General features: G+C 38.0%; 1 protein-coding gene across 2 annotated transcripts; it reads left to right on the top strand.

Moving 5' to 3' along the window:
* The first annotated feature begins 722 nt into the window (after positions 1-722).
* BOLL (boule homolog, RNA binding protein) lies at positions 723-23,608 on the top strand. 2 transcript variants are annotated; one of them, XM_040604850.1, is made up of 11 exons: positions 723-817; positions 3,563-3,703; positions 7,529-7,620; positions 9,874-9,928; positions 12,810-12,885; positions 14,138-14,265; positions 16,216-16,287; positions 17,256-17,303; positions 18,406-18,531; positions 19,987-20,061; positions 21,235-23,608. In XM_040604850.1, the coding sequence occupies exons 1-11, from the start codon at positions 800-802 to the stop codon at positions 21,256-21,258; spliced, it is 855 nt and encodes a 284-aa protein (XP_040460784.1). In that variant the 5' UTR covers positions 723-799; the 3' UTR covers positions 21,259-23,608. The 2 variants fall into 2 exon arrangements, with proteins under 2 accessions (XP_040460784.1, XP_040460785.1); XM_040604851.1 differs by lacking the exon at positions 17,256-17,303.
* Positions 23,609-23,905: the final 297 nt, after the last annotated feature.

Below are 23,905 nucleotides of genomic sequence, written 5' to 3'. Positions count from 1 at the left end.
ACCCCAGATTACATCCCAGGGCACCCCAGGCCTACCACTGGAGAGGATTTTCAGGGCACCTGCCTATGCGGCAGCGGGTACCAGAGGAAGCCTCTGGCTGAGTAAGGGCTCCTCGGCGCTGCCCTGCGAGGCCTGAGCTGTTTTCGCTGCCATCGAGGCCCACTGGCTCAGCCCCGGGGCACTGCCCTGCCGGCCACTTTTGCCTCCCGTCGAGGCCAGGGGACGGGCAACAGGCAGGACCCCGTTTCACACACTAGGGTTTGCCTCGCCGTTCCACTCCCTAGCTGAGGGGGATAAAAGCCCAGGTGGGCTTTGCCGCCGACCTCCCCGGGGATGGCGGCGGGAGGCTCCTTCGCTGCCGCCGCGCCCCGCAGCGCCGTTCCTAGGCGTGGCACGGCAGGCGCCGCCGGGGCTGGCCGGGGGCCCGGTGCCTGCGCGGAGGCCCGCACCGCACACGGGGAGAGGCGGCAGCCCCCTGAGGCGGGGCGGGACGTGAGTGACGGCGGCCGCCGGGGCGGGGGAAGAGGCGCCGCGGGGCGCCCGTGAGGGGAGGAGAGGCCCCTGCGGCGCCGGGGAGCGGGCGTGCGCTTGTGAAGGGGCCGCTTCCCTGGCGGAAGGAGCGCGGAGGGAAGGGCCTGCTGCGTCCCTCTCCGGCCCCCCTGCCGGCCCCGCGGCCCCCCGCCTCCCGCCGCAGCCCGCCCCGCCGCAGCCTCTCTGCCGTCGCCCGGGCACGAGGCAGAGCTGAGGAGCGCGACGCGTGCCGGCAACGTGCCGGGGCTGAGGCGGCGGCGGCGGACAGATGGAGCCCGAAGGCGCGGTGAGGGGCCCGGCGGGGCAGGGGGCCCGTCTCCCGGCGCCGGGGAGCGGCGGCGACGCGCCCTTCCCGCCGAAACCCCCTGCGGGTGCCGCCATTTGCCCGGCGGCGCGGCGGCCTCGGGCTCTGGTAACCGCTGCCCTCGCCTGGGGGCCGGGCGTGCTGCGGGCCGTGAGGTGGGGGGCGCCTCTGAGGGACGAAGGTGGCGTTGGTCACCCCGCCGCCGGGAGTCTGTCAGCTCTGGTGAAAAGAGGTTGTCAGACATGCCAAATAACCCGTAAAAATACTGTGGAACAAATACATCCGTACTGTTTGAAGAAATAATTGATAAAATTAATTTAAAAACCTGTAGAAACGGGAATGGCTAGGCAGGTGGTGCGCTGTTAGCGCACAGATGATCTTTTTAACGCTGTTTTCTTGCTACTGCGCTGACATTGAAGAGAGGATGTTTGAAGTGGTGATCAGCATACAGATTTTAACACCTAAAATTAATTGGGGTTTATTGGGGGTTCACAAGTGACGTGTTTAATTCCTCATTTCTTTGTTTTGGGGCTTGGGGGGTTGTGGTTTTTTTTTCAATAAGACAACTTTTAAAACTTGTATAGAGAAAATGAAACTTGAGGCCTTTGAGGTAAGGAATATGTTTTGGCTGTACTGTCAACTGTTAACTGTTCCTGTATAATGAAATTCAGGTATTTTAGTGCTGTACACAATTGCCAGATAATTACACCGTTGCCAGATGATTACACAAGTAGAATACTGTATTTGGTGTGAGAGATGAAGAAAATAACCTATCTCATCATCAAATGTTGTTCTGCAGCAGAAAACGTTTTTCCTGAGGCCTTTGGGACTGTAGCGGTTATGGTTGTTCCTTGCCTGCAAGTGTGACTTTGTTTTGTGGGATGTTTTTTGTTTTTTCTTTCTTCAGGTTAGGTGCTGCTCTAAGGTAGTATGCCCAGCAGGAGGAATGCATACTTTCTCCTGAATACATCAGGTTAAAGACTTTAAGTTTTTCCTCTGCCCCAAATGTGTGTGTGGGGTGTTAGTACATTTGGAAAGGATTTTTGTCTTTCCCAAATCTAAAAAGGCATGGACTAGCTGAATTTATTGTCTTTAAGGTATCCAGAACAATAGCAATAACCTGTTACTTGGAGCTAATAGGACTAATTTGCAGGTAGCTAAGGAAATACCAAATAATCCTGGAAGGGCTTGCGGGGCAAACAGAAAGACAACTTTTTTCCTAACATTCTTCATTACCGATCTTCCCTTCTCACTGCACTTTAACTGTCAGCCTTCTTTTTTTGCATGTTCTCCCAATAAGTCATTTGGTTTTATCAGGGAATGCTTAAAGGTAGAGGTCAAAAAAATGCTGGTCTGTGAATGAGGTGCACAAAATCAGGAAGTAAAACAGTATAAATGAAAGGGGCGTTCTGTGACAAGAACTGTTGGAGAGCCCTTCATTTTCTGCTCTGATTTTTGAGAGACTAAAGATATGGATACCACAAGAAGCAAAAGAACTTTGTACTAGATGCGGTAGCTTTCTATCTTTAAAATATCCTTGCATGTGTTTTGTTGGTCCTCATTACAAATTTTAAGGGTTGCACAATAGTAAGAAAAAATAAATGTCTCTTGAAAGGATTTAAAGCTGAGACCACTAGATTCCTACTTGTAGTTTTCACTACTGGGCTTACTGTTAGTCTTGTTACCTGCAGTCTGTGGCAGCTGTTTATCTTTCACTTTGGCAGTATCACTAAGGAAGGAGCCCAGGGCACTATAGCCCAGGATTGGTTTTAGTCAACTTGTGGGGCAGGGAGCAGCACAACACCACAGCAAAAATGGTCTTGAAGCTTCTACTGCAATCTGTCTTCGAGAAGTTAGTGACAGTAGTCTGTGGCTGCTCTACATCTATCATCTCACAGTTAGGCTTGACTATGTAAGGCAGTATTAGTTTGTTCTGAGAAGGTTTTCCAGTGAAATGCAAGCCTATATGGTTTCACGGTTCGCAGGTGTAAGCATGGTGGAAGTTAAAACATCAGACAGACAACTAAATAATGGTTTCCATGAAGCTCCCACCATACTGCGTCCCTTTCCTTTACTGGGGCAGGAGCAGTCTGGTTCTTTTGCAGAGAGAATTTCTGTTCAGATCGTTCTGCACAGTGTTTGTAGGCCAAGAGAGTGTTGAATTAAAAGATTCGTCTTCAAGGGCTGTTCTTAACAGTTGTAATGAGCTTGTCGATGTTAATGTGGTGGAATTACGGGTTCTTGGCACTTGGAAAATGAAGCTGAAGCTGTTGTAGAGAGTAGAGTTTTGTAGATGTGTGTGAGCACAGATTTAGTTGAAAGCATCCTTTCTATATAGACTTAAACTAAGGGGCTTCTAACAGCTATAAATTAATCTCTGAAATGGAATTAATAACTTCAGATTCATACAGCAGGGTGCTGTGCAAACAGAAAAACTGAGATTGGGGGATTATGCCCTAAATGTCTTAATTCAGAAAGGTATTAAAATAAAACTTCAGACTGCAGTGTATTCACTAAGTTACTCAAACATAAGATTAGTTTTAAGCAATTAACATTGACCATATATTCTTAACCCAGAATGCAGCTCAGCAAAGTATTTAAGTTATTCAGCATTTTCTGTGCCTCCCCACAAAATCTGTGTGTATCTTCTGTTGCATTTTTTTATTTAATATTTTATTACATGTAAGATATTGAAAATATTTGAAAATATTTTATTTCAATCAGCAGACCACAAATCGGATGCAAACAGAATCTTTATCTTCATGTCCCAATGCTGTATCTCCGGTGCCATTAGATAATCTGACTGGTGGTCCAAGTTTTGGAACAGTTACTCCAAATCGGGTCTTTGTGGGAGGAATTGATTTTAAGGTATTTTTTCCCCTATTTTTACTATTAAATGGTAATTTATAATCTATAAAAATCAATAGGAAAAAATATGAGACATAATATACCTGTGTCTGTTTTAGGTGGTAAGTGTGCTTCACTAACATTCAAATCAACAGGAGAGAATAAAGCTTTAAGCCTTGATTTAAGTAACTGTAGTACAAAGTTGACTCTTTGTACATAAGCTCATGTCATACTGATTCTTCAGAATTTTCTTTCCAAACAAGATGGCTTTTGTCATCAGCAGAGCTGATGGTAGAAAACTGTGTAAAAGGTTTTTTTTAAGTATGTGTAACAGTGTAATTTAATAAACTAAACGCTGTGTTATAGGTTGCAAAGAGAACAAATGTCAGTAGCATTAGTTCCTCTAGCACTTTTCTTCCAGTTCATACAAAGAAGGGGCAACAGTATGCACTGTATTCCTCAGTATTACCATAGTAATTTTCTTAAAAGCAACTGTTTTAAAATAAATGCTAAGGCTTCTCTGGGTGATTTGCAGTACTGATCTTAGAATACTTGTGCCTTTGCCCTAAAAACCTCAAATAGCAGTGCATTTTGAGCCATTTATACGTTATTCAGTTGCTGTCAACATTTGTGAGGAGATGTGAGCCAGACCCTTGTACCAGCTACTCTCATTTCTTTTTTTCTTACCACTTTTTAGATAATGAGTGAAGTAATTGACTTTTGCAAAACATTCTTGGTCTGCTTAGCTGTGTCTTTGTTCCCACCAAGAGTGTCTTCTCTGCCCTTAATCCTCCTAGGCTGAGGACCTTTTGAGCACTGACTTAGATGAAGAATGATAATTCACTCAAACTAATTTGCATAATTAATACAAGAAATTCCAGGACCTTTTGGCTCATTTGGCAGAGATACCTCAAATAGAGGCGTTCATAATTTAAGGTCTTCAGTATATTTGGGCTTTAGCAAAGAAGCGCAGTAGCTTTCTGCATTAATAGTAAGCAAATTACTAGAGCTGTAAAAACACCTGTTTCACTCTGTTATTTCTTCACTGTAGTTTCAAAGGTTAAAACGCTTTTCTGCATAACATATCAATATTTCTCTTAATTGTCATATTTATTGTTCATTTGGAGGAATCTGTTGACTTCTTGGTTCAGTTGCTGATGTATCGGAATCTATTACAAATCTTAATTTCGACAGTAGAGGATTTCGAGTGTTTTTGTAAGCATAAAGAAGATGGATTTTGTTGGGAGAGGACATAGAAGGGATGAAACCTCTGTAGACATTTTAGCTACTCTTCCATTTATTGTGATTCTTGATAGCAAGTAAAGTCTTATATTTCTGTACCAGTCATAAGATGTATATGTCAGTCTTGAGTTGTTTTCTGTTGGAAATCTTATGGCAAAAAGCATTGTGGTCTGTTGGTTTTTTACCTCAAAGGTCTTGTTCAAGTCAGATGGTGGGGTGGTGGTGGGTGTAAAGAAGCTATTTATTATTTTTGTGAAAAAGGGAGACACTTAACAAAAAACTACTTGCTTTCCTGCAAGCTTTTGTATAATTTCGCCAGGCATTTCCATTTGGTCTGTCACCATAGAAGCGATTCCTGCTTGTAAGAGGAAGTGTCTGGCCTCTTAAATTCAGAGAGAAAATTCAGTAAGAGAAGTTACAGCTGGCTACATGTTCATCTTGGTCACTCTTCAATGGTGTATGCCCTTGTATCTTTGACATAGGTGAAAGCTTAATGTTAGCCTTTCTTAAAATATGGCAAGTGCTGTTGTCTGTCATAAGCAGGAAAAAGCAAGTCCTCAACAGGTTTCTGGCAAGCTTCTACATACCAGGTTTGTCCAGAGACTTGCAAATTTCACTGTGAATCTTAGAACAGTGTTTCTTTCTTACTCCCCTTTTCTATCTGCAGAGCAGTGTATTAACCTTTGGCTTTCCAAGTTTATAGTCTTGTGTAGCCATCACTCATGTCCTTGAGGCACTGAATGACACTTTCAGCGCTAATCAATTTTAAGGGCTCTTTGGTTGTTTCTTGGTGTATTTTAGCCTCCCACTATTTTGTCATAGGTTCTTTTTCTCAGCTTTGTGAAGCAGCTGAGCTACATGTAACATAGGGAGCTCAAATGAAACAATCTCCCAGAAATGGGAAATTTTGTCTATAGGCCTTTCATTTCTAAGTAGGTAAGTTTTGGTGTTAATTGGAGAAAAAAATTAAGGGGAAGGAAAATCTCCACTATGAGTCTTTTGTACTATGTACATGCTTTTTGTTACTCAAGAATGTGTGAACCCTTCAGCATATGATATAAAATTGTTTTATATAGGCAATCAGTTCTTTGGCTGAATGTATTTTCCTATGTACATAGGCTTTCACACTTATGTTTAGGTACAAAATGTGATTATCTATTCAAGAGAGTGGTTCTGGTCTCCAGAATTCTTTTAACCTGGGTTAATGGTGGGTAGTTTCTCAAGAATAGGTGCAGGCAGCTTCCAAGAAGACACAGTTACTGAGCTTTAACAAAACATTGAAGTGTTTCCCGTCTGTTCAGTGCACTTACATCTGTTGTTACTCCTCATGCTTCCAGAGTGAGTATTTTGTAATGTTTTAATGCCTGAATGCTTGGATTAGTGAGGGAGATAAAGCAGTCTTCTACCATCATTGCTCTGTGCTGGACATAGAGGTTGTAGCAAGCAAGCTGCATTATTTCTTTCTGTGAAATGTGTCTTGAGGATAGAATTATTCAAAAAGAGCATTAACTTGACGTTCTTTCCACTCGTGAAAGTTGTTTAAATTTTGTTTCTTAAGTTCTTTTTGCTTCTCAAACTTGGATGAGGGAGGTAAGCCTTTGATATGTAGGAGAGGATTTACTACATTGTATACATAGAGTTAAAAACAGTAAAAGTCATTCAGTTAGAGGTAAATTAGTACTTCTGATACACTTCCTTAAAATAATGAGAAGTATAGATGAATGTGGAAATTGCTTGAAGCATACAGAGATCTGTACATATAAGCATACTTCTTCCAGCATTAGGTATAGTATTAACCAAGGACCATGTAGAACAAAATTTTTAAAATGTGAAATGTGGTGTGTAGGGCACCATGTTTGATATATATATGCTTATATTATAAAAGGAAATGGTTCATAGAAGGTGGACAAGCATTTACATAGCTTAGGTGCACCTTTACATCAGGAAAATGTCTTATTCCATGCATGTTCAAAGGGAACAGTTTTCCTTCAAGCAGCCTTAGATATTCACCATTAAAAGGACTTTTTCTTACTTAATTTATAATGGGGAGTTCCTATGGTGTGCCTATATAATACTCTGCAAAATATGTATTAAATGTACTGTAGAAAGAGGTGTCGTGGTGCATTAGATGGATTTGACCATTAAGTCACTGGTTTAGTGGTGACTTTTCATATGTGACCTATCCATATCATTTATGGAAGCCTACATACTCTGCTGTTTTACGGTTTGAAAACATTGCAGTAATGTTTTGTATTTCAAACAGCACTCTAGTACATAATTTACAGAAACTAAAATTCAGCTCTAGTAAACCTGCTTCAATGGTCTTGGCTGTAAAAGGACAGTTTTAAAATACAGTAAAAGAGGAGTTTTAATATTTTAGTGGCTTTCCAGCCTTATTGCTGAATGTGAAAATGCAGTGATTATACCGTAGGTGTGAGGCTCATACATGCTTATTCTTCTCTACCTGTCCAGGGTTATAATTAGTTTGTAGCAAACTTTATCCAAAGTATAGCCATTTAAAGTCTTACAGTAAATGTTCATCAATAACTATGCAAACCAACTTTTCTTTTTTTTCCCCCCCCTTTTCTTGATTTACTGTACTAGACTAATGAAAATGAGCTGAGGAAGTTTTTTGCTCAGTATGGCAGTGTGAAAGAAGTGAAGATAGTAAATGACAGAGCTGGAATATCAAAGGGGTTGGTATAGTAGAATAAGGATGTTGTGGGAATTGAAAATGTGACAGAAAGCTGACTAACTATAGCAAATTTGATTATGATTTTCATAGCTTGGAATATTATTGTGTCATTGATGTTCCCAGTTATTCCATGTATGCAAAAATATGTTCTTGCCCTTCAACATATACATGTAAATGTCTTTGTAATTCATGTAACTGTAAAACTCAATAGTCATGTTGTTTTAAGATGAAGCTGTGTGCAAGTAGGACAAAATCGATAGTCCTTTCTGATTTTTTTATAACAATAATAATTTCAGTAGATAATCTTTAAAAAGTAGTTTAGTTACCAAACATACGTATATATTTTTACTACTGAAAAAGCCAGTGTGGAAAGGAGCCTAAGAATGGAGGAAGAGGTGTGGTACACACCTAAGTGTGCTGGAGTGAATGACAGTAATTGAGGTCTTGGTGAAGATTTTTGGAACAAGAACATAGGGGACAAATCTGACAATGAATCATGACTGCAGGAAAAGGTGCTATGACTGGAAGTCAGCAATAAGAGAAATGCCAAAGAGTAAATCTGGAGAAAGGGCAAGACCAGGTAGTAAAGTTATTGCTAAAACCCAACAGATGGTGAAGGAAATAAGGTGGGGAACTGTACTGCCACAGAGTGGTGGGAGGGGTGGGGTGAAGCAAGAGAATTTGTGACTGGAAAGTTCACTTTGGTCAGAAGCTCTCTTCTGAGCAGCAAGCCTGTGGTGTCTGAATTTCTTAATTTTAATGCTGTCAGCACTTATATCAGCAAATTATGCACTGAGCTGCAGGTCTTACCATAGAGTATACACGTGCATGGCATGTTGGACTTGGTCCTAGTCCCAGATCCATCCCATCACCAAGCCTCTTACCCTTTTACTAAATTCCAAGAAGTATCTGGGACTTGCAATACATATGCCGGTATAATACAATAACCTGAGAATATCTGATTATTAAGCAGTTGTGATTCCCAACATATGTCTTACAGTAAATACGTTGGAAAATAATTACTTACAGTGGTGTTGGGATTTCTGTTGAAATCCAAGCACAGCTTTGTTGCCTGTTGGCAGGTGGTTAAAGAAACTTAACCAGGTAACACGTGGAATGAAAAGCCTGTGTAGCTAAGGTCGCAAGCTAGGAAAACAGTTTGTGTTCTTTGAACTTGGAAATGTTTCAAAATTTGTTTAGAGAAGGCAATACAGGAAAAGCCCAGAGATTTAAAAGTATAGCTGGTTGGAGACTTCCTGGACCTCTACTCAAATGCTCACAAAGAATGGTATGTTGTGGTGGAAAATTTGATCTGCTGGCTGGAATTGTATTGGTATCTTCTGAAATCTGACCCTGAGAAATAAGCCATAAACTTAATAAATTATGTATGCAAAACTAAAAGAATTAAAAAAAAAAACTTGTTGAAATTCAGAAAGTTGAAGTTAAGGGGGGGGGGAATCCATTTTGTTTGTTGTTGTACAGACTTCAATTACAAGATCAGATACTTGCACAGGCAGTGCCACATCCAGTGGCCTAAATTTCTCTGGGAATGAATTTGAGGCGTTTTGGTACAGCAGGAGCTCTGGGCAGAGAGGCTGTTTGATTTGTTGTAGCAGTTAGAAGAGGTGTGGCAGAAGGCATACTGTGTCACAAAGTATGAGAATACTTCATCCTTAGTCACCACAGACCTCTTGTTTAATGCTAGGCATGTCAATAATGATGAGAATAATTCACAGATAAACACTGTCTCTGCATTGCTGCTTTTTCTGAGAACTCAATTTAATATAGCCGATAGTGCTTGTGGAAGTGTGGAGCATTCACAGCTGTCACTGAAGTAGGTGGGAGCTGTGCTGTGAAGTGCAGTACAATAAAAAATAACATGCCAAGTGTCTTATCTTGGGCATGTAACAGGCGAGAGCAAAAGATCAAAATCTCTTTGTTAATAGAAGTGAAGGAACTAAAGAAGTACGCTGAGGAATGAGGACAGTACAGAGAGTTGTGCATAGCTGTGTGGGCTACTCATTCACTGCATAGGAACTAATACATTACCACTTACTTAAATGTATTAGTAAGTAGGCTATAACAAGATTGTTAAAATTAAGATTACAGTTGTTACTGCACTCTTTATTTCTGCTATTGTTTTTTTTCCCCATTAGGTTAGCTTTTAATGTCACTTGTACCATATACCAAGTAATAATGTGCAATGTATGTAAATATGAACTTCAGAACCTTAGTTTCTGTAATTTTTATTTAGGTATGGCTTCATTACTTTTGAAACCCAAGAAGATGCACAGAAGATTTTACAAGAGGTAAGTGATAGTCTCCATTATGAAGTATTTCATTTAAGAGATAATCATATTAGACATGAAGTAGCCCTGATTGTCATGTCCTCTTATGTGTGCCAGCTTGCATTTGAAGACCTGTTAAGTTTGGTCTCCATAGTTAAGAAGATGGTTTAGAGGGTTCTGTGATTTATACAGAGGTCTTCTGGAACTAGTGAAGAGGGTTTCCTATTCATAGTACAGCTCTTGACTTTTGACATACGATCTTTAGTTTCTTGGTCTATATGTGGTCAGCAGTATGTACAGAGATACCAAGACACTCTCCTTCACGACTGCTTTCACTTGCTTTACTAGAACATCCATTGCTCTCAAGATTTCACGGGAAGTTGAGACGATAACTGCTGTCGTTTGTTCTGACATGTGATTGCCAAAGCTGATGTAATTATTTTCAGGAATAATTAAATTTACTTGAAGTCTTAAGCAATGAAGCTCCTTTTATGTCCTGTAATTTTTGCTTCTCCTCTTAGCTACATTACTAGAACCTCCCATGAGACATGGTTAGCTCTTTGTCTTTTTTAAATGTGTGCTCCATCTTCTGGTTGGAATGTATTGGAGAGATCTGTCAGTCAGGATGTATTCATACACATGAAGTTATCTGGGTGCAGGCAAAACCCCTCCAGAAAATAGTGTTCAAGGCTTGCAAATTACCTTCTCCCAAATATAAAGCTGGTTAAAATATTTAAATAATGAAGCTCTTTGGGAAATTGTACTAAAGTTCAAAATAACAAAGTTTTTTGAAAACACTCTTATGTGGAGCCAAAAGAGTATACAGACAGGATCTTCTTGAGTCAGCTACTTATCTTCTAGGTTTTTTTATTGTTTTGTTTCTATAAACTAGAAGAATACCAACAGTACTGAGTAGCATTGTGAAAATGGGTTAGGATTTTTGCTTCTGTTGTAACTGAAAGACTGCTCCATGTGAAGTCTTACTGGTGTCTCATTCACTGATATTTTTTTGTCTACAGAAGTGCTTTAATTTACATGTCATACAATTCTGGCACATTTTTCATCTTTGTGTGATACTGCTATCTCATATTCATCTTAAGATCAGTTAGCATCTAGGTCTTTCTCAGACATCTTAAGCTGAGAGTTTCTAGGCTTTAATAATTAATGTACAAAATTAATGATTTTTTTAATGTCTTCTCGTTTATATGATGATATGATCATCCTTTGCAGTGATTTTTTTTTTATCCTACTTTTCCATCATGAGTAACATCTCCAGAAATCTTTTTTTATGTTGTAGTCTTTGAAAGTATTAAATTGCATTAGTATCGAGAACAGACCTTGAGGGGTTTCACCAAGATCCTCGTTCTGGGCGTAGGTTATTACTACTAATGCTATCTCTTCCCATCTTCCTGAAGTAATTTTTTGATTCACCACAGCTTTTCCTTTTAGTTTTCACTTTCTGTAGCATCATGTAGTTTTTCATGCAGTGCTGTATTAAATGCTTTGAAGAAGTACTTGCAGATTGGCTACTTCACATAACTGTGAAAGTTGTGTATAAAAAAAGTCTAGCTTCCAATGGATCACATCAATGAGATACATGACATTGGAAGAATCATTTTCCTATTGTCTGTGGTGCAATGCAGTTGGACTGAAATGTGCATCTTTTCTAGGAGTTGTTCTGTGTTTAATAGGCTATGTGGGTATGTTTGCCATAATTAATACTTGCTTATGAAGCCCCAGTTTCAACAGAATAGTTCAGTCTCTTCCTAACTTTAAATCTGATTGGTGGGACTTCGCATTATGTACAGATGTCCCAATTCTTTTACTAAATCAGGCTCAAATGAAGAAAATGTATTGATTACCTAGCTGTTGTCCTTATGTTGAACGTGATTTAGAACATATATATTTCATTCTATATTCCTCATTAAGAAGTAATCATCTCCTTACTGGAGAAGTTAACGGCCCTGAAAACTGAAGCTTCATGGCATAACGTGGTTATGTTTTAATGCACATTCTCCCTTATGTACCTGTTGAGGGAAACAGGCCTTCAGAACCCTTTTAGGTTTTGCAAAGCAATATTAAAGAGATGCTAACAAATGAAAAGATGTGATCGATTTACTCTATTCCTTTGCATTATATTAAGAAGTAGTGAGTTCACTCTCAATTTAAAAACAAAGGCAAGGCTTTAATTTACCTGATGTACTTGATGCTCACTTTCTGTTGTGAAACAGTTGGAAGAGAATTTAGCTTTACTTATCTGTACCTAGCACTTTCTTATTTAAAAATTCTGCAATAGTTTAGCCTTAGTAGGATATCTGTTTTAGTGCATGTTGGTTTGTTGGCCTGGATGTAAGGAAGTTTCAAGGCAGTCCTGAGGGAATACGGGGATTTTTTTAAATTCAGACCTTATAAACTGACCATGTGCATAGACTTATTTGTTCCTGTCATCTTTTGTAACCTAAAGTTGTGATCATGAAAAAGATAAAATTAATCTTTATACTTGAAATTGTCAGGTTTTGTACACATGTTTTTATAAAAGCAGTAAATACATGAGGTAAAACAAAAAAAAGTGCTGACAATTATAGGTATCAGTTGCTAGTCAAAGGGCTCCATGATTACTTACAAGTAGATAATAATAGTATAATTATTTTAATATTACACATAAATAGGTATAGATATATTACATAATATATTTATTTATACAATAATTAGTAATTTGTGTATGTGAAGTTTAAGGTTAGGATAGAAAAGGAATTAGTATAACATTTGGGTTTTTTGAGATGCACTGCAAATAAAAAGCAGGGGAGGGTGAAACCTGCTAAGTGCCTTACCTACTTCTGATTTTTGGTTTTTGGATGCCTAGATATGTATAGAAAATAACATCTTCTTCCTTTAACTCTAGGCTAAAAAACTTAATTATAAGGATAAGAAACTGAATATTGGTCCAGCAATAAGAAAACAACAGTTACGGAGTCCTCGTATGTATTTTTACTTGCATTTGGGTATTACGTATCATTATGAGTGTAAGCTTTTAACCAAGATGTGCCTGGGCTTGCACTGCATTAATGCCATGTGTGGAATATGCTCAGAATGGTTTGCAGTGGGAGTAAATGCATGGCAGTGGAAATGTCCAGATGAACAGATTGATGATCTTTTGATTCTTGTATCTTTTATAATATGTTGTTTACTTCCTTTCTTGGAAAAGGTTATCTGTCTAGGAACAAACCAAATGGAAATTTCTTTCAGTTGCCAGGCAGAACCTCAAATCTGAACATTTAGCCTGTCCTCACAGTTGGTTCTACAGAACAAAGCAGGCTCTGCTGGTTGGTTGGGTTGTTAGTTATTCATTCATTTATATTGGCAAAATGCATCAGGACTAAGTCTTGTTTTCTTTGGTAGAAACCATCAGGAATGGGTGGTTGCCATCACCATTCAGTTCTTAAAAGTTCTTTGCTGTGAGAGAATGGAATGGATGCTGCTGTGCCTTTTGTGACAAAGAACTACATAGACTGAACACTTACACAGGAGTAGTGATAAGTTTTCTTTGTCAGATGAATTCTTTATCTTGAGCAAGTATGCTCTTAAGACGGTCTGTTGATGGGGAGACAGAAGACAGGTTTTCTTCTAGAGAAAACTCTGCTGCCAGTGGCTGTTTTATTTCTGTAATACACTACTGAAAATGCAGGGTGTAAATCACCAACTTTTAAGACAAGATCCATCCATAGCAGCAGCATTGCTGACATCTAAATAGCAGTTTTCACTTTTGTCAGGCTATATGCCATCATAAAAACAGTCTTTGCGTGCTGAGAAACCAGACTGCCCCTTGTAATGAAATAAATCTGTTGTTTTTAGTGCTTGTATGCTGTTTCAGCTAAATATGAATTTGTGGAGGTTACCAATGAAAATGTCCTACAATGTGAAGTTACCTTTGGACATTTGAAGACTAAATATATATATATTTGCTGGTAACTGCAGTTATCTGTGTTTAGTAATTTATATGCATGTCATCTTCTGCACCCCTTCCCATCTACCTATGGAAACATCCTGTGACTATGTGCTTTCATGATCTTGTGTTTGAGAGGGAATTTAGATTGCACTAGCCGCACTGCTCTGTGTTCTTTCGAGTGTTTTGCTTCTCAGAAGATCAAAAATTATCTTTTCTTTTATGACCTACACATGTGTCTGTCAAGTAAATTTGCTGTCAAGTAAATATGAAAATATGAATTCCAGGTTCTACTATAATTCCCGAAGCTGGTACAATGTACTTAACCACTTCAAGTGGATATCCGTACATTTACCATAATGGAGTGGCTTATTTTCATATGGCTGAAGTTGCTTCGCTTCCTCAGCCATGGCCAGTAAGTAATTTATTTTTGCATATGCATGCTTTTCTGTGGACCGGGATGAGTGCAGTGTTTTTAGGTCTTTCCTGATTCCAGTTTCCTCAACTTTACCTGATGTTTAAATGGCTTCCGTTATGTTAGTCTGTTTATTCTGTGAGTGTAAAGTATTACTTAAGTTTATTGTTCTTTTGCAGGGGACTGTTGCTTTGATGTAACCTATTGGAGAGGGTAATTCAGAATCAGTGAGGGCCGCCCCTCGCTGCAGCAGAAGTTCTGTTTTACTAAGGAGTTGATGGTGCTTATGACCCTTGGTTGGCTCCATTTATTATTTCCTCATGAGTGAGGTGTTCTTGGCTGCAGACTTATGCTGAGGATGCAAAGAGAAATAATACTAGATCAACAAAGCAAAAGAGAAATTGGTTAATTCTATAGTCATTCACATACTCTTCCCCTGCTGTGCTTTCCTTCCCCCCCCCCCCCCCAAGAATACTGTTCAGTTTAGAAGGAAGATGATTCAATAGATTAATTGTTTCTTGGGGAACTTGGACATAATTACTTGGGAGGTAAAGGAAAAAGTCAATCACTTCAGGTTTTTTACAGGGGGGAAGGATTGCAAGACTGATGGGGTCTGCATAAAGCACAGGACTTACATAAGGGATGCATCCTTGCTGGTTTCTGTAAAAGCAGCATTCACAGAGGCTGTACACACCATCTCTGTAAATGAGTGGAAAACCCTTCACGTATTGGGGGAAAAACTCAGTAAAAGAAATACAAATAAATAAACCCAAACTTTCCTAAAACAGAGATGAGGACAGTAATAGATTCTTTTATGTTTATTTTGGCCCTGTAGAATCTTTTTCTCAGTATTTAGCCTCTGTTTAGATTTTGCTTTTCTAACGGAGACATGATGTTGTGCCTCATGGTGCCTTCTCAGCTTTAGAGGATAAGCATAAACACCTGATCACATATTTTAGAAAGCCTTTTTGAACTTCATGCTCTATAGTTCTGGAGAACTTAATCAAATCCTACCTGTTAGTCACAAAATTCTTGTGCTCTGACTCAGATCTACTGTGTTTCAAACAAATAGCACTCAGTCTTTCAAATTACAAATAGTGCTGCCTCTTTTGGCTTCAGTTATTTACATATTCTTATCTTTCATTGTTAGAAAAGTACCTACATAAGAAGTTAAGGGAAGAAAATATAAATTTGATATTATGGAAAATATTAATCAAATTAAAGATAGTAATACTTTTCTGTGTGTGTTGTGCATGTGTTACAGTGCAGAATGGGTCTCATTTTTTTTCATTTTGCCTTACGCATTTTAATATAGTGTAGAAGTAATTATAGTAGTTTTGGAGCTGTTCCTTCCTAAACATTTGCAGGAATGAGGGAATTTCATGACATGGTAGTTGCACACACTAGCTAATGAGAATGAGAGTTCCACAGGACTGTGTTGTCCTCTACCATGGCTGTATTTCTGCCCCTCTTCCTTTTACTGGTGTTTCTAAACTGGGTCCCCACATAACCCAAGGAGGTTTCTACTGGTTTAGCTCCCTAAACTGGCTCCCTGTCAAATCAGACGAATGCTGGGGCTGGTGTGAAGTAGGGAATGGAAAAGGGAAGATTGGGTTTGGGTTGTGGTGGTGGTAGAAATCAATCATTGACAGCTTAGATTGATTGCCCTGAGTGTTCACAGAAACGTACATATGGTAGTGGATGGCCTTAGCGTGCTTTCTGGAAAGAGCTAAGTAAATATGCCAGAGATTTTTGTTTCGTCTTGAATGTGGGCCCTTAGTAACAGTGGTTTTGAAGACTCTTCTTGTAGGTTAAAACTTGGTAAATGCATTTTCAGATGGGAGGGGAGGTGGTTCCCAACATTACAGCATACCAGAATTGTTCTTAATAGGAATGACCATTTATGAAATTACTGCATTAAGACTTGTGTAACTTTTTTTCTTTTTTAAGTCTCGCTCTGTTTCCAGTCCACCTGTGATGGTAGCTCAACCGGTTTATCAGTCTCCTACATACCATTATCAGGTATCTGTTTGAAAACGGGTTTCAGAACATCAGTATTCCTTTCAGTCATGCTGTTTCATTTGCAGCACTCTCGGGTCTGTTTATTCTTAGGAAATAAAAAGGCTGTTCAAAACAGTCACATAAAACAGATATTAATTGCATCAAAGGCTTTCTTTTCAGTAGAATACAATTTATTCTGCCTTTGTAGCTACATGGAAATGTAATAAATAAAAATTTTCTTTGATGTTGCTAGACAATTGGCTTATTTGGCATCTTTTAACTTTTACCATCTAAGCCAAACTCCTGCTCAAAGCAGAGCTGGTTAGATCAGGTTTCTCGGGAACTTGTGCAGTTGAATTTAAAATATCCCCAGTGATGGAGATTCCATGACCTTTCTGGACAGCCTATTCCGATACTTGACTAGTTAAATATAACTAGTTAAAATTTTCAGTGTTCCAACCTGTCTCCATTGACTTTTTGTGCTCTGAACACCTCTGGTGAGAATCTAGCTCAGTCATATTTATCCCACCCTACCCCTCAGTTAAGTAGTTGTAGCCAGCAATAATTATCCCCTCCCACCTTGATCCTTCTCATGGCTGAACAAACCTAATTCTCTCAGCATCTATGTCTGTGCCCCAGTACCCTAACCTTCGTGGTGGGTCCATTACTGGATTTATGCAGTATGCCTGTGGTTTTAATGTGTATTGGGAAGTTAACTGCATTTTGTATCTTCATTTTTGCAAATTAGGCATGCCACTTTAGATGCTTCAGTATTTTAGAAAGTTTTGAAATGGCCAAGTCAGAGGCTGAGTGGAAGTAGACAAAACTATATTCCTGAATTATTTGGGGGCTTAATTAAAAGCATACTTTTTTAAATTAAAAATTGATTATAGATTTGAGATAGTTTTGTTTCTGGTATGTTGAGAATTCTAGTGTGTGCATGTATATATTCTTAATCACTTAAGTAATGGTTTTTTATTTGAATTTAGGCACCCACACAGTGTCTTCCAAGTCAGTGGCAGTGGTCTGTTCCACAGGTAAATACAGTTGATAGCTGCAACATTTTAATGTTAATTTACATCTAGTTTAAAGGTATGGAGTGCTTATTTAACAGTGAAATTTCCCACTATTTACAACACTGTTGAAATAAGTCTTAATTGCTGTATTTTAGCAATGCATTTGCAACACTTGCTGATAATAATAGAAGGCATAAAATAGCATTTATTGAAACGTCCAATACACATCTTATGTAAAGAAAGCATCTTTCCCTCCCCTTTCCCTTGGACACCAAGTTTGTATTAAATGATGTAGTAGCTTCTCAGGAGCAGGTAAAAACTGCTGTATTTTGCCAGATAGGAGAAGTGAGCGTTAACTAGCTCATTAACTGATGCTAACTCTGACGTTTCATTGGAGTATTGCTAGCAGAAGGATGTAGACACACAAGTGTGGTGAAATTAGACCCAGACCCTTGAAACGGGGAAGAACTTGAAATTGCTAACTTGGTGATTTTGGGAGGAGACTGTATTGAGGTTTTGATCCCTGTAGCAAAGGAGCTTAATATGGAGATCTTGGCACTCAAGGAACTTGAGTTTGAAGCTGAAAGGAGGACCAAGTACCTTAAGCTTGTACTGTTACAGTCAGTCCTCTTTACTTTAGTAACAGCCAGCCTTCTTCAGTTATGGTCATATCCACTCTATTAATAGATTTCAGTCTGCTGCTTTGAAATCTGGGTGTTTACGGAATACTGCAGAATTACAGAAATACTGTGGGTTTTATTTTAAAACAAAAATACTTGCATTTTTTATGTAACACTTTTGCAAGGGAAAATTGTAGTGTGTTTCTGTGATCTTGAGAGTAAGTGTCAATTTCATAAATTTTAGGATTTCTCTAACAGTGCTCTCCAAAATGTAAGTAAAATCTGGAAAATACATAAAAGTGGTCAAATGACATGTTTGTTTTATCCTACTACCTGACCTTTCTACCCACTTCCCCCTCACTTTCTTTAGGTTGTCAAAGATGAATTCAACACTTTCTTTTAAAGCTTTGTCTTCATTTATATGTAGCAAAGACAACTGTAAAACAAGCTTTGGTATTTACAGTGTATAAATTATGTAATTTATGAAAATATGTATTTTTCAGTCTCCTGCCTCTCCACCTTCATTGTTGTATTTGCAACCATCTGAAGTCATTTATCAGCCCGTAGGGATTACCCAGGAAAGTGGATGTATACCTGCACCTCTCCTAGTGGAAGCTGCAGTTCCTGAGGTACTTTTTATAAAAAATTTTACTTGAAGTACTTATCTATAACTGAAAAACGTAACTTTTTAGTTTAAGCACAGACGGTTCAGAGCACTTTCCTGTACTTACTCCCACACCCATGCTGCTGCTCTTAAATCATTTCAGTTGTCCTCAACTGAGAGTATCTCTTCCATTCTTCTGGAAGGATGCTTTGATTCTGAAATAGTTTTAGAGAGGTAGAAGTGTATGACAGACATAGACTCAATTAGTGTTGTTTGAAAATAAGTTTAAATAAAACAGAAAACTGTTACAGCCTGGGTAGACTAACCTAGCATTCTGAAGAGCCTGACTCCTGAAGTAATTATTTTTCTGTGCGAGTAGAAGCTCATCTCTAAATATTCTGAAGATCAGAATGAATTAAGAGTAGTTGAATAACTAAATAATTGTTTTCTTTGTTTACAGTTTTTTGCTTCTGTATCAGTAGCATTTCTAAGGTATCTTAGGAGATTTTTAATGTGCAGTAAGGCCATTTCTTTACTGTATTTTTTAATATCCAATTATACACGGCTACAGAAAAACTTACTATAAAATGGAAAATGTATTATCATTAATCAGTACTTTTCCTGCTTGATAATTCATTCCTCATTATCAGGGATGCCAAAATAAATAATAAATTAGGACAGGAATCAAGTATTGTGACAGAATTTGAAGAGTGTTTTATTGCTACAAGAGAGGTTCCAAAACTGGCATTTGAGTCATCTTAAGTGGGAAATCCTGACATAACGAAGTAATTTAATTTCCCTACAAAGGTATTGAATAATGCAAGACTTTGGTTATTGTTTGTTTCTACTTGTTTTTAAAAAATGCATGAATCTCAATATTATTGCATAATCATAAATCTTATTATCCATGTTATTATTTTACCTTTTGTATTTCATGAATTGGATATCAGCTTGTACTGAGAAATTTTAAATCCGTGAGCACTAAGGAAATTAGTTAAGGATTACTTGGGCGTAACATGCTCTCAGTTCACAGGTACATAATTTGTTGATGTTAAAGGAAGCAGTATGTGGAAATTCAGAAGATAATGTAAAATTCAAAGGAAAGCCTATGTGTTATTTGTATGTAAATATCTTTAAGTGTGATAATGCTGGGAACTACATTTCAATTTGCTATTCTACACATTTAGACACTGTTCCAATGAGAGCTGAGAAAAATGGATTTGTAGTAGAAGTGTACTACTTCTGTCAAGTGTTTTTTATACTGATCTAGATAAACTAAATCTAACAAACTTTGATACAATGGGGAAAACCTAGATTTAATACTGAAATTTTAGTTTTTAAAAAGTCAGTAGTTTATATTAACACAGTGCACAATTTGTAGTTTTAAGGAATCGAAATTCATGTGAAAGGTTTCCAAAAACATAAAATTGTGAAACAAGCTTTTCTGGTTATTTATTTAGTTATTTATTTTTAATACCAGCTGTATTCTGATCATGGAGTTCAAGCACCACATCACCAGCCTTATGCCCAGAGTACCATAGCCATACCTGCACCTGTGAGTATCAAACTAAGACAGTTAAAGCAAGCATGGTAGTATTACTGTCCCTGTTACTGAAGGAGGAAGCAGTAGGAGAAGAGGGGCAGGGATGAAAAAATCTTCTATTCATGAATTCATAAATAAGGAAAATGTTGCAGAGAAACTGAGATTTTTCTTCATTTAAGGCTTTGTTACGGAGGACATGAGTGTTACTTATTTTGGAACTATTTGAGGAAACTTTAAAAATACCCAAAACCGTAACTAGTTATTTTTAAAACTTGAGATAAAAAGAAAACCGCAAATGAAAAATGCATTTTGAGAGAAAACAGTGAACCTCGTTCAGTTTTTCGAAATTATGGTTACAAATCCTTGTCTCTGTGTGTCTGGATCTTGAAGTTGAATTCATTACTTGCAGCCTTAGGTAGATAAGCACGTCATGTTGTGGAGAGATGGGATTTTGAAACACAGGGTGTGAAGAACTGTCCATGTTCTTATGTGCAGTTCTGATTCCAAATGGGCATTCTAAAATGTGATTCTTCTGTGTCACCTGACGCAAGTAGTTGGGCTTTTCTGGGTCCCAGTTTAAGGTCCTTTTGCTGAAATTACTAAGCTGCTTAACACATGAAATAATGTCTAAACTACATATAGCCTAGGTTTGCCTGATAACAAAGAACTAAAGGTATCAGTAGTTTTACTTGATATTACAGCACTTACTCTTCTGTGAAAAATGCTTACTCATCTACAGATGACAGGCTAAATATGAATGAATCAAAGCCATGGAAAAGGCTGTCTTTTTTAATGTATTTTTTATTTATTTTACCTTTCTATTAAGAGAAGAATCTTTTTCCAGACTATAGTGTAACGATATCTACTAAATATTTCCAGTAGAGGGGGCTGTAACATCAAGTGTTGTCTTGGAATGAAAGGCAAGTACTGCAATTTAAAAAAAAAAAAAAAAAAGCTGAATATGAATTTGAGAATTGTAATCCTAAGTGATTCATATTTTTAAGAAGTACTTAAAAGGGGGTTGGGGTAACACAGTGATCATAATATCCAGTTTATATTTTATAGTGTTGTTTCATGCTATGTTCTCTTTACAATCTCCTGTTATCTAATTTTTCTCATTATGGGTTAGTGGGGTTGTTTTGTTTGCTTTCTCTGATCTGTATGTTCTCTCTGTTTACTTGACAGACACTGTGGAGCATTCACTATTAAGCGAGTTGGGCAGATCTAATCTACTTGCGCTGATTTTCTTGTCCTGTCCTTCCTGTGTGGCTGAGATCCATCATCAACATAGCTAGCAGCTGCCTGTTGTGAAACTTGGGGTCAGTTGTTTCATTGTAATGCTTCCTATTTAGAAATTGGAAAATAATAAAATGTGCTCAGATAGAATTTAGCATAGTCTGCAACATTATTTAGCTGTTTCCTGCATGTTTGTAAATGTCCTAACAATTCTCGTATGTAAAACAAGCTTTATAATGTCATTCATTCCTGGGATGATAATGTACGTAATAATTTCATTGTTATTTTCTTTCTAGTTCAACCGCCCAAGTTCTGTGTGTTTTGGTTATTTTCCTTGAGTGGGAAGGGAAGCTTTCAGTATTCAATGTGTGATTTTCTTTTTTTATTATTTTTTTTTTGTTCCTGAAAACTGTTTTAAATCCTTTATTGGCAAGTCAACTCTCTCCTCTTTTCTCCCTATTTCATGTGATTTACAGTAGTTTCTGTTAATAGAGTTAAACTTTGGCAGGTGCTCAACCATGCTTTTATTGTGAAAAAGGTTCTGCTTTTAGTTGCTTACACTTCTTTAAAAATTAGGATTTTAATAAAATGAGGTTAGGGAAGAATGTTTTGCATGTTAAAATTTGTGTCCATTTCTTATTTGATAGCCTTTAAATAGACCAGTGATTTGTAGTAAGGGCTAGGTGTTTCTGAAGTTGTGATTTCTTTCTGGTCTGAATATGTACCTCAGTGATTTATCCCCAGATGTGGCTTGTAAAAAAATCTTAGAAGTCTGCCAGTATAAAACTGAGCATAGTTCTTTTCGGTTGGGAACAGGCAGTACAGAAGAGAAAATGTGTTTGTCTCCTCCCTATTAGAATAGGAGTCAAAACTATTCTCAGGAAGAGTAGGAGAAATAGGTTGCAACTGAAGTCCTGTAAGGGTGATGTAAGGACGTAATGAAAGCTGAAGTGGACAGGGAGACTGCCACTAGAGAACCTGGAGATTTAGGAATGCAGTGCACAACACCATGTGGAGCTAACAGATAACAGAAAGAAACTGACATCTGGAGATTAAAGTGGGTTGAATACCGTGATACGGATGTAGGAACTAGAGCTAGTTGTATTAAGAAACTGGCAGAGCCAGAAGGGAGGGTATAAAGATTGAGTAAGTTTAACAAACCAAAAAAAAAGTTAGTACTGAAAAGACCTGAGGTAAGAAGACAAGGTTAGAAAGCAAAGATAGTTTGAAGCTGTCATATGGCCTAGTAGGCATGGGAAGAAAGGACTCGGGCTGGTCAAGTAAGGGGAATAAAACAGATGGGAGTTCCACAAATGGGATACAGAGCAGCTGAGAAACAAAGGAAGACTGTACGAGAACTTGATCTTGGGAAGAATAAAGAGAAGAGTACAAGTATTCTAAAAACTATTCTTGCCAGTACCTAAAATTGATAGCCCTGTTTTCTGGATCTTGCTGTCCTGTTAGCAGCTAGTGGTGTCCACTGACAAATTAGTTAATCACAGCTCCTTGCCTACTTGTTAGTTTACAAATAGAAAAGCTCTCAGTTATTCAGCTTAAGTTTTGTAAATTGGAGTTTTAGCTACTAAAAAAAAAGTAAGCATTATCATAAATTCCCATAGTAATGCATTGCTTTAATCTACATTACAGAGAATGCAAAAGTAAAAAAAAAATGTTAGTTTTGCACTGTAACATAAAAATACATTTTCCCTCTCCAGTTACAAAGAGGATACAGTTGCATTAATAACATGACATACCTTACTATAGCTGTATGATCAATGAACCAAACTTGATAAATCATTTTAAGATTCCATACTTGTAAATAAAAGGAAAATACTTCTTGCCACTGTTGACTTCACCTGTGTACATAATGGAGATCTGGTTTTCCTTTTTGAGCTAAGTCTATCTAGCTAATGCAATATCCAAGTAGACTGTAACTTTTAATTGAAGCATTATTAATGTAGTAAATGAGACACATTTTGAAACAGAAGAAACAACACAACATTTTCCCATTTCTTTAGGAATCAAGGTCGCATTCTGTGAAAAGAGATTTTTCACATCTAACATCTGTGAGTCTGAAACCTTGAGATACATGAAGTCCCCATTTTCATCCTAGAAAAGATTACAGAATGGAATAAAAAAATCTTACACTACTTTCTTCTGCAGGTTCTGTAAACCAGACTTTTAGCTACCTACTTTGCTAACATACCTATCACGTGGAGGATGTATTCTTCCTAACTTTTAACATTTGCCTGAAAATGACCAAGTTAAAATAGCCCTCCTTTTTGTAAAGTAATAAAATACTTTAGTTGTGGTTTCAAGTGTTTTTACTTGTCCGAACTACAGTTTTTTTCCTGCATTTCCTTTCTTCATAGAAATACTGTTACAGCACAAAATGGTGATTTCTGATACACGGCGTACTGTATAAACTTTGGTTACTAAGATGCATTGGAAACCAGCATACTTTTATTAAAGGGAAAATTTAACATTTAATTTCTGGATTACATCAATTTTAAAGATATTAGTTACAAAGGAAAAGCCATTTTCCCACATGCTGACAGCATTTATATGCTGTGTATTAAAAACTGGTTATTGAAGTCTGTACATTTTGTTTCAGTTCCAA

Source organism: Falco naumanni, chromosome 8, assembly GCF_017639655.2.
Source record: "Falco naumanni isolate bFalNau1 chromosome 8, bFalNau1.pat, whole genome shotgun sequence".
Taxonomy (NCBI): domain Eukaryota; kingdom Metazoa; phylum Chordata; class Aves; order Falconiformes; family Falconidae; genus Falco; species Falco naumanni.
The sequence above is the reverse complement of the archived record's forward strand: the minus strand, read 5'-3'. Positions and strand labels throughout refer to the sequence as shown.

Excerpts from the sequence above, each read along its gene's own strand:
- BOLL (XM_040604850.1), top strand. Across the intron at positions 12,886-14,137 it reads ACAACAGTTACGGAGTCCTC|GTTCTACTATAATTCCCGAA; the intron begins GTATGTATTTTT and ends TATGAATTCCAG. Across the intron at positions 14,266-16,215 it reads CGCTTCCTCAGCCATGGCCA|TCTCGCTCTGTTTCCAGTCC; the intron begins GTAAGTAATTTA and ends TTCTTTTTTAAG.